We start from the raw sequence: 10,647 nt of genomic DNA, 5'->3' as shown, positions 1-10,647 counted from the left end.
TACAGGAGAGCTGGTGGGGCGGATGGTGATTGGTTCAGTGGGCCGCTGGGCGGGAAGGTTGCTGGTCTTGGGCCGGGCCAGGATAGAGTGAGATAAGGGACCCTCCCTGTGGGGGAGGAAGGGCCTTCCTTTTCGGGAATTAGGCCCTTTCCACATGGCTGGGGAACGGGGCCAAAAGTCCTCTACCAGACAATAAGTGAGAGCTAAACATTTCACATGGACACCAAGTAGGGAACAACAGATACTGGGGCCTTCTTGAGGGTGGATTGTGGGAGGGCGAGGATAATAAACTACCTGTTGAGTGCGATGCTCATTACCTGGGAGATGAAATCATCTGTACTCCAAACCCCCAGACATGCGGTTTACACATGTAGCACGCCTGCATGAACTGAAAACAAAAGCTGGAAAGAAAAAAAAAACTGGTGTTAGAAGGAAAATGCTCCTTCATGTATCAGCTTTTGCTGTATAATAAACTATCCCCAAACACGGTACCTTAAAACAGCAAGCAATGGCTATTTCTCATAATCCGTTGTATCACTAACGTGCTGCTTCTGGGCTTAGCCAGAATGTCTTGAGTTGTGCTGGTGTGAGAACTCCTCACGGAGTGCTTAGAAACAAAAGCGTTACGGCAAGTACACTATAACATGGGCAATCAGGTGCACAAGATTTCTATCGTAAGCATGTTCTTTGTGGTATTATTTCTAATAAAATCAGAAGCTACCAAAATGTCCAAACAACATAAGACTTGGAAAATAATTTCACACAATATCAAATGAATAAAAGCAAGTTATCTTAATGTTGTATGTCTTTGTGTGTTTACATACGTACCTGTGCTAATACTGACTCACTCAGACTGTTAGGACAAGAAGTGAGTTATGTTGTCTTCTGCGTGCTTTCCTATATTTGCCAAGTTTTCAATGGCTATATTTTACTTTCGTGTAGTAAAATGAATAGTTATTAAAGGTAAGCAATATAAGGAGTTGTAGGTATGAAAAAAGCTGAATAATTGAATTCAGTCATGATCAGCACTTCTCTTGTTTCCTGCCTACATCCAGCAATCCCTGTAGGTAATTATGAGAGCGGCAGAACCCCTGAGGCTTCATTGCTGGCTGTCAGTCAGGCTTTCCAAATTCGAACCTTGTACTCTGCCGTGTAACTTCTGTGTCATGGGCAAGCTTCTTAACCAATCTGTGTGTCAGTTTCCCCATCTGTAGAATGGGGATAATCACAGCATCTGCATTATAAGGCTGTTGTGAGATTTAAATAAGAAACTTAATTAGCCTTTATTATGGCTTTTTATGGTTTTGTTTTGTTTGTTTGTTTGTTTGAGATGGAGTCTTGCTATGTCACCCAGGCTAGAGTTCAGTGGTGCAATCTCAGTTCACTGCAATCTCCACCTCCCAGGTTCAAGTGATTCTTCTGGTTCAGCCTCCCGAGTAGCTGGGATTACAGGCATGCACCACCCCACCTGGCTAATTTTTGTATTTTTAGTAGAGACAGGGTTTCATCATGTTGGCCAGGCTGATCTCGAACTCCTGACATCAGGTGATCTGCCCACCTTGGCCTCCCAAAGTGCTGGAAATACAGATGTGAGCCACCAGGCCCGGCCATTGTTTGTTTAAAAAATCCAGCAGTTGCCTATTACTAGCAATAATGCATTCATGTGCTTTTTGTTCTTCTTATGCCTAGATCTGGATGTGTGGAGGCCAACTCTTTATAATCCCCTGCTCTCGCGTAGGACATATCAGTAAGAAACAAACTGGAAAAGCTTCTACGCTCATCAGTGCTGTGACACGTAACTACCTGAGACTGGTGCACGTTTGGCTGGATGAATATAAGGTGGGGAACACACCCTTGACTTGGAAAATGCACGTAAGCCCAGAGCAGGACTTGTTCTGAGGAAGCCTGCCGCTGCCTTTCCAGATCCAGTGTTTGTCCTGGATGTCACTATCCTAAGCAAATTAACACAGGAACAGAAAGCCAAGTACTGCATCTTCTCATAAGTGAGAGCTAAACATTGTACATGGACACAAAGTAGGGAACAACAGATACTGGAGCCTTCTTGAGGGTGGATTGTGGGAGGGTGAGGATAAAAAACTACCTGTTGATAGTTATTGATAGTTGTTCTTTTCTCTGCTTTTCTTGAATTAATAGCACCCCTCCCACCCCTCGTCAACCCATCCCCAACCCCATTCTCACTTCATCCTAGGCTGCTACTCTTGCACCTCATTATTTTTGTTTTAATTTCTGGGAAAACTCAAGTTTCTTAGCAGTAAATCAACCACCGTGAACAGTCTTTTCTATGGGGGTGCTGGATCTATTCCCTCCATTCCCACCCCCAGGGAATTGCCCCACACCTGAAGCAAACAGCTTCCCCTTCTCCCTGCCCCCATCCCCACTTGCAACTCTTTGTTTTTTGTTTGTTTGTTTGTTTGTTTTGTTTTGTTTTTGAGATGGAGTCTCACTCTGTCACCAGGCTGGAGTGCAGTGGCACCATCTGAGCTCACTGTAACCTCTGCCTCCTGGATTCAAGCAGTTCTCCTGCCTCAGCTTCCTGAGTAGCTGGGACTACTGTCTATGACCGTGTATGTCCTGGTCTTCATCTTATGTTTCTCTAATTGAGAACACATTTTAGTTATGAAGACAATACCTTCCATTTCTTTTGTAATTCAAGAAATGTGAATTAAAACTTCAAAGAACTATTTCGACACCGCCTCTTAGATTGGCAGAATTTTAAAAGTCTAACAGGCCTGGCTGGGCACGGTGGCTCATGCCTGTAATCCCAGCCCTTTAGGAGGCCCAGTTAAGCAGATCACCTGAGGCCGGGAGTTCAAGAGCAGCCTGGCCAATATGGTGAAACCCTGTCTGTACTATAAATACAAAATTAACTGGGCTTGGTGGTGCATGCCTGTAATCCCAGCTACTCAGGAGGCTAAAGCAGGAGAATCCCTTGAACCCAGGAGGTGAAAGTTGCAGTGAACTGAGATAGCACCATTGCACTCTAGCCTGGGCAACAAGAGCAAAACTCTGTCTCAAAAAAAGAAAAAAACAACCAAGTCTGATAGGCCCAAGTGTCAGTGAGCAGTAGGAACTCTCAGCCCTCACTTATGGGAGTGTTGACTTTTACAAAATTGCATCTGAAAACAGCTTGGCAGCATCTACTAGAGTAAAGGTATGAATACCTTGTGATTCAGCAGTTGCGCTCATGCATATGCTACAGAAGTGCGTGCCGTTGGGCACCAGGACGCATGAACAAGAAGACTGATAAACAGCATTTTTTGTTTTAGCCAAAACTTAATACAATAACAATACCAATACTCATCAAGAGTAGAGTGAATAAATGTGATATATTTAGTTGCTGTAATCCTATACAGCAATGAAAATTAAGTAGGCTGGGCACGGTGGCTCACACGTATAATCCCAGCACTTTGGGAGACCAAGGTGGGTGGATCACCTGAGGTCAGGAGTTCAAGACCAGCCTGGCCAACATGACGAAACCCCATCTCTACTAAAAATTAAAAAAAAAAAATTAGCTGGGCATGGTGGCGGGCACCTGTAATCCCAGCTATTCAGGAAGCTGAGGCTGGAGAATTCCTTGAACCCAGGAGGTGGAGGTTGCAGTGAGCCGAAATCACGTCACTGCACTCCAGTCTGGGCTACAAGAGTGAAACTCTATCTCAAAAAAAAAAAAACAACGAAAACTAACCAACTGTATTATATAGTCATGTCTCACTTAACGAAGGGAATATATTATGAGAAATCATCATTAGGTGATTTCATTGTTGTGGGACTGTCAGAGAGTGTACCTACACAAACCTAGACGATACAGCCCACTACACACCTTGGCTATTGGTATGGCCCATCATTGCTCCCGGGCTACAAACCCGTATGGCATATGACTCTACTGAACACTGTAGGCAGTTGTAACCCAGTGGTAAGTATTTGTGTATGTAAATATATCTAAATAAAAGGTACAGTAAAAATATGGTACAGTATTATAATCTTATGGGCCCACCATTATGTACGTGGTCAGGCGTTGACTGAAATGTCATTACATGGTGCATGACTGTACCTACAAGAGCAGAGGTAAATTTCAGAGACATAATGGTGAATGAAAGCAGCCAAATACAACAGAACTTATACTGTATTATTTCCTTCCTGTAAAGGTCAAATGGGTAAAATTAAACCATATAATCTATGCATGAATAATCAGATATCAAAATTAGAATGAGAAGAAATGAATATATAATCAAGATAGCATTTAAAACTAAGGAAAAGGGTTATGATCAGGAAAGAAAAGGCAGGGAGCTTTCAAGTTGTCTTTCAAAATCAGAACATATAAACATATCTCATTCTCTTCAATAGTTCCTTTGGGCCTGGCGCCGTGGCTCACGCCTATAATCCCAGCACTTTGGGAGACCAAGGTGGGCAGATCACATGAGGCCAGGAGTTCAAGACCAGCCTGACCAACATGGAGAAACCCTGTCTCTACTAAAAATACAAAAATTAGCCAGGCATGGTGGTGCATGCCTTAATCTGAGCTACTCAGGAGGCCGAGGCAGGAGAATCAATTAAACACAGGAGGCAGAGGTTGTGGTGAGCTGAATCGCGCCATTGCACTCTAGCCTGGGCAACAAGAGTGAAACTCCATCTCAAAAAAAAAAAAAAGGTTCCTTTGATTGGATCTACCAAAATTGATCCCATTAATAAATAGTACCAGTTGATAAGCATTCTGGTTTCTCCAGATTTTTGTTACTTTCTTGACAATCCTGAAATTAGAATTCTTTTTTCTTTTTTTTGAGACAGAGTCTCGCTCTTTTGCCTAGGCTGGAATGCAGTGGTGTGATCTCGGCTCACTGTAACCTCTGCCTCTCAGGTTCGGGCAGTTCTTCTGCCTCAGCCTTCCTGAGTAGCTGGGCTTACGAGCACATGCCATTATACCCAGCTAATTTTTTAATATTTTTAGTAGAGATGTGGTTACACCATATTGGCCAGGCTGGTCTCGAACTCCTGACATCATGATCCACCTGCCTCGGCCTCCCAAGGTGCTGGGATTACAGGCATGAGCCACTGTGCTGAGCCTTGAAATGAGAATTATTGACATACTTCTTTTTGCATATTTGTGCAAATATATCTTTGAAATAAATTTAAGACATGAACTTGCTGGGGCAAGAGTTAGTGCATTTTAAATCCTGATGGGGTAATATCCAAATGGTCTTCACTGTTTCATCATCTGTGCTGCCATCAAATGTATATGAATGTGACTGTCTCCTCATATTGGTTATAATTGAACTGTTTGTTTCTTTTAATCAAATAGGTTAAAAAGCATCTCATTGTTTAAAATTGTATTTCATTATGACAAATCTTGAGCTTATTTTCATGTCTGTTGATTTTTTTTTCTGTGCATGCTGCTCATGGATCTAGATGGTTGATTTGAACATAGCTATTTCTGGATGGTTTGCTGAATTTCACAAAGTATATAGTGCTAAAAAGTTAAAGGCATATGATGTTAAGTATAAAAATCAATGGATTGCATAATACAGCACGTTGGGAAATGTAGTGACTGACTGGGATAAGAGAGGGCTCTGAACAGGGAGATGTGCCTGAGGTTATCGATGCTGTCTTGTCTCCAAAATGATGGCTTCCTCCACCTGCAGCCTCGTCCCCTGTACCAATCTGCCCTGGGGATTAGGGGTGGCAGAACACCATGGCAAGGACCTACAGTGGTCATGGATCCCCTGGGAGAATCCAACATGGCATGTCCATAATACATTAATTCGGACTAGCAAACTTCTCTTATTCAACACTATTACTATCCTGCATGCCAGGGCCTAGGAAAACACAGATGAAAATGTAAGGGTTCTGTCTGCATAGGGCTTCAGTCTACTTAGAATACCTTTTTCAACATGGGGCCAACAAAGACCATTAGACATTCATTCTTGGGGCTTCCTTAAGTCAGAGCACACAAAAAACTAACCAAGTGTGGTGACATAATGACCACCTCAGATGTGACACTTAGTATGTGCCAGCCGTGCTCGCCCAGGGCTTTGCATGTACATATTACACTGTTCAACCCTCACAACCCCTTCACAAGGGGAGGACTTGCCAAGGCCACACAGACACTGAATGGCAGAGCCAGACTTTGAGCCCAGTCTGTCCTCCTGCAGGGTCCCTTCTCCTTTAACTCCTACATCACCCGCCATTTCTGAAAGACAAATGTCTGATCGGGACCAGCGAGTAAGGGGGTCTGTCCTTGAGTATTATTGAAAAAACAGGAGACAGGGGATACCACAAGAGGTGGCTGGGATTCTTTGGCTCCTGAGAAGCAGGACCCAGTCTTCCTGGATCCTGCTATGCCACTTAGGGTGCCGTGGCACGTGCTGTGAACATGCCCTGTGTGGGTGAATCCGAGGCTCAGAGTATGTCTCTGCCTTCATTCCCTGGACAGAGAAAAATTGGGATCTGGAGGGCTTTTTTAGTTCACATGATGAAAATATATGCATCTATGTTAAATATAATCATTTGATCACCGAGGATTTGTTTGGTTTCATGTAATGACTGACCGTATATTTGCATTTAGGAGCAGTTTTTCCTTCGAAAACCTGGTCTGAAATATATGACCTATGGAAACATTAGTGAGCGTGTTGAGTTAAGGAAACGACTGGGCTGCCAATCATTTCAGTGGTATTTGGATAATGTCTTCCCAGAGCTGGAGGCATCGGTGGGCAGCTCGTGAAAGGAAAACAAATCACTATCGTCAATAAAGGGTTAAAAGTCTCCTGTTCGTTCAATACAGTGGAACAAGGGTGTAAGTTTGGAAGACTGTGGAATTATGTGAAATGGAATTATGTGAAATGCAATTAAAGAAATATGACCAGAGTGGTCTAGGATGTGCCTTTATTTCCCCCTTTAAAGAATATTTTTAACACTTTGTTACTCATCTGCTACGGAATTTCTGAGGTGACAAGATCTTGAACATTAGAAATGTAAGTGGTTCCACAGTTAAGACTCTATCATGCAGCTGACTGAGGTCAAACACATGTGTTTACCACCCCCACCTGGCCCTGGTAGAGATGATAGGGACTGCGTTCCCTCTGCCAACCTAGCTTCTGCCTCAGACAGACAATCTGTCTCGGTTGCCTTCTTAGGAAGACGTTCACAAGAACCATGCTTGGTGCGCAGTGACTTTGGCTGAGCTGCAGCAGCTCCTTTGTTCCTGCCAGGGTAGATTCTGGTACTGACACCTCACTCAGCTGCGTTCCTGAACATCTGCTGTCCAGTCCACTTGTCTGGGTGTCTGGCCAGATCTCCAGGCCAGCTTCCCCATCTGTCCCTGCCAGCTGTTCCATCATCTGGAGATACTCCCTCTTCCCTGCTTCCGATTTTGCCTTTTTCATGTCTGTCTCCTCCTGTGGCTCTGGCCTCCAGCCCTCCAGACACTCCTTGACACTTGGTAAACTGTTTAGCTGGGATCAGGGAAGAAGCAGCTGGGTGCCTTGTCTGTCCTGTGTAAACACATTCCCAGATGTCCAAAATGCTGCTTTCGCATCTTTGGGGCTAGACACATACATCACTGTTGGGTTCACCCTGGTGATGGTGGCTAGGAAGGTGAAAGACAGATAATGAGAGAAGAAACGCATTTTCTGAAAGGGGCAAAACAAACAAAAAAAAAAGTGGAAGAGAATAGCCTCTGCTGGAAAGAAGGTAAGTTAGTTTTTATAGCAGAAAAACCAATCTGACTCATCTATTGAGCTCATTCAATCAGCAATGAGTGTTTGCTTCTTGGGTCCAGGTATTCTTCTAGTTGCTGGTATGCAGCAAGAAATGAAGTTACTTTGGGTTTTTTTTTTTTTTGAGCCATTATATACAACTCAAATAACCTCTTTTTTTTTTTTTTTTTTTGGAGGCAGAGTTCACTCTTGTCACCCAGGCTGGAGTGCCATGGCGCAATCTCAGCTCACTGCAACCTCTGTCTCCCAGGTTCAAGCGATTCACCTGTCTCAGCCTCCTGAGTAGCTGGGATTGCAGGCGTTCACCACCATGCCCACCTAATTTTTGCATTTTTAGTAGAGATGTGGTTTCACCATGTTGGTCAGGCTGGTCTTGAACTCCTGGCCTCAGGTGATCCACCTGCCTCAGCCTCCCAAGGTGCTGGCATTACAGGCGTGTGCCACTGTGACTGGCCACAAATAACTTCTTTATACTTATCTATTTATCAAAATGCTGTATAAAATCTGTTGCTAGACAGACATGGGGCTGATCTATTACAGTCGGCCCACTTGACAGATCCTTTAAAAGGTTGATCTGGCAGCACAAAACAAGTACCACACTGTGATCGTATTCTTGGCCCATATATTATTTATATCTTTCATGCCTCTAGAAAGTCACTAAAAATTAATCATAATAAACCCATGAGTCTACTAAAATTATGATAAAATGCAAAATAGAAGCCAGGTGCAGTGGCTCACACCTGTAATCCCAGCACTTTGGGAGGCTAGGGGGGTCAATCACTTGAGGTCAGGAGTTCAAGACCAGCCTGGGCAATATGGTGAAACCCCAGTTTTGTATTAAAAATACAAAAATTAGCCAGACGTGGTGGCATGCACTGTAATCCCAGCTACTCAGGAGGCTGAGGCACAAGAATCACTTAAACATGGGAGGTGGAGGTTGCAGTGAGTTGAGATCAAGATTGCACCACTGCACTCCAGCCTGGGTGACAGAGAGAGACTCTGTCTCAAAAAAAAAAAAAAAAGCAAAATAGAAATCCTGTAGCTGAAAAAAAAAAGAATTATAGTAGTATAAATGTGGAATATCTTCTCAAAGTAACAGCTTTTTTTCTAGTGTTGAAATTTGAGAATATGTATGTAATATACAATGTTAGACATACTGAACCCCAAGTTTCTCTTCAAAGAATCAGTGTGTCAGTATGCTCAGCTCTCTTATTCTTTCTCTATTTTAAAGTTTAACTTCCTTGCAGTTTCAGTAAACAACCTTTTCCACCAGTTCTAATCAGTAGTTCACATCTGTTCCCCCGGTCCCCTGTCCTGTCCTAACTCATCCCAGTCACCTGCCGTGGTCACCTGCTCCAGTCACCTGCCTTGACCTGAGGTACCCATGGTCACTTGCTCTGACCTGTTCCGTAACTGTCCTTCCTGCCAAACTACCCACCCCGCCACTCCAGCTCATACCCCTGCTCTCTTTAAAATAGCCAATTGGAATTAGCCTAGACTGTGCCGTCTAACCCTAGCCAATAGAAGAATGACACAGCAGCAGGACCTACCTCCATCAGGAATAAGAACCCCTTCCTCTCCCTTGTCCATGTATGCACTTGCCATTGTTCCATCTGTGAGCCTCACCCTTCTATAAAAGTAAACTGCCTTGCTGAGGAAATTTATATTTGAGTGCTACTTCTTTTGTGGCACTGAAAATTTACTTATAACGACAATTATATATACAATATATATGTAACATTGAAAAGTATGTTTTTTTTATGGTAAGCAAAAAGAATGGATGCTGTAAATGTTAGCTTTGCCAAAAGCAAAAGACAGAAGTGTTCTCTTTTGTTAAAAGCCATGGGCCTAATATTAAGTCTTAGTTTTGTAATGTAATTTAGTTTCGGTACTAGATAGCACAGATAAGTCCTAGGAATTACTTAGCACATGCCTTGGACAGTATCTTCCTAAATATTGCTTCTGTTGACCCTAAAATAGAAAATAAATCAGAATCAATATCCAAATATTTGGTGTGATTAAAGGGAAATTGATACTTGCCTATACATGGCAGTTTTTTGAGACAAAGATTAAGAAAGAAAGTGGGACCAGGGGGCCATCACTTGTACTGGAGGCAGCGAAGGCCCCGAGCTTAGGTTCTCCACAGTATTTATTGGTTACAATCACTTCGAGCAGTCAGCAGATGGTGGGGTGAAGATGAGGTGATAGTGGGGAGAGGGTGGCATGATGGTGGAACAATCTTCGATGAACAGGAACTGGCGTGTCATTCCAAAGATTGCTAGCAGTGGTGACTTTGTGAGTTTCTTTGAAAAGCAGAAGCAGGTAGTTATCTGTAGATTGCATTCTAGGTGCAGCTGGAGGGAGTGAGTCTCACAAGGAGCATACAAGTCTGGTTGCTTTGTAATGCTACAGAAGGGTTGTGAAGTCCTTGAGCATGTTATGTACTGTCACAGAGTCAAGGTCACTCTGTACCCGGAACGTGAGGGCTTAGGGAAGTTTGCCTCCCCAGGGGCCTGACGCAGTTTGGCGCGTTTATTGTTCCCAGCGCTTGTAACCATTTTATGTGGGCACTCTGTAAGCCCTTCCTCTGTTGCCATTTCCCCCAACAGCAAGCTGCTCAAGGTTTTTCACAACACAGTATTCAAGTTTAACCAGTATGATGGAATGCTCAAACAGGTCTTAAATTAGGCCCAGGAGTTCTGTAACTGAACTTCTAGGAATTTATCCTAAGACACACCTGTATGAAATAACTAAGAAGGGCTGACATTTACTGAGCTTTCACTACGTTTCATACTCTGTGGTAAGCAGTCTGCATGGATTATCTCGTTTCATTCATACAACAACTTTATACATTCTATTGCTATCCTCGTTTCATAGATAAGAAAATGATGGTTAAAATTTGTCCAGCAGGCCGGGC

The 10,647-nt window shown here is 43.3% G+C and overlaps 1 protein-coding gene across 3 annotated transcripts in view; it reads left to right on the top strand.

Moving 5' to 3' along the window:
- LOC108297313 (polypeptide N-acetylgalactosaminyltransferase like 5) overlaps positions 1 to 6,791 on the top strand; it is a 72,531-nt gene extending 65,740 nt beyond the window's left edge. For 2 of the 3 annotated variants that reach the window (XM_037735495.1, XM_017520025.2), the window contains exons 7-8: positions 1,690 to 1,839; positions 6,581 to 6,785. In XM_037735495.1, coding sequence (XP_037591423.1) covers positions 1,690 to 1,839; positions 6,581 to 6,736 — 306 coding nt within the window. In that variant the 3' untranslated portion in view covers positions 6,737 to 6,785. Of the gene's footprint in view, positions 1 to 1,689; positions 1,840 to 6,580 lie in introns of all 3 variants that reach the window. The other variant, XM_037735501.1, reaches the window with a different exon arrangement.
- The last annotated feature ends 3,856 nt before the right edge of the window (positions 6,792 to 10,647 follow it).

The sequence above is a fragment of the Cebus imitator genome, unplaced genomic scaffold (genome assembly GCF_001604975.1).
Source record: "Cebus imitator isolate Cc_AM_T3 unplaced genomic scaffold, Cebus_imitator-1.0 Scaffold20, whole genome shotgun sequence".
Classification (NCBI taxonomy): domain Eukaryota; kingdom Metazoa; phylum Chordata; class Mammalia; order Primates; family Cebidae; genus Cebus; species Cebus imitator.
The sequence above is the reverse complement of the archived record's forward strand: the minus strand, read 5'-3'. Positions and strand labels throughout refer to the sequence as shown.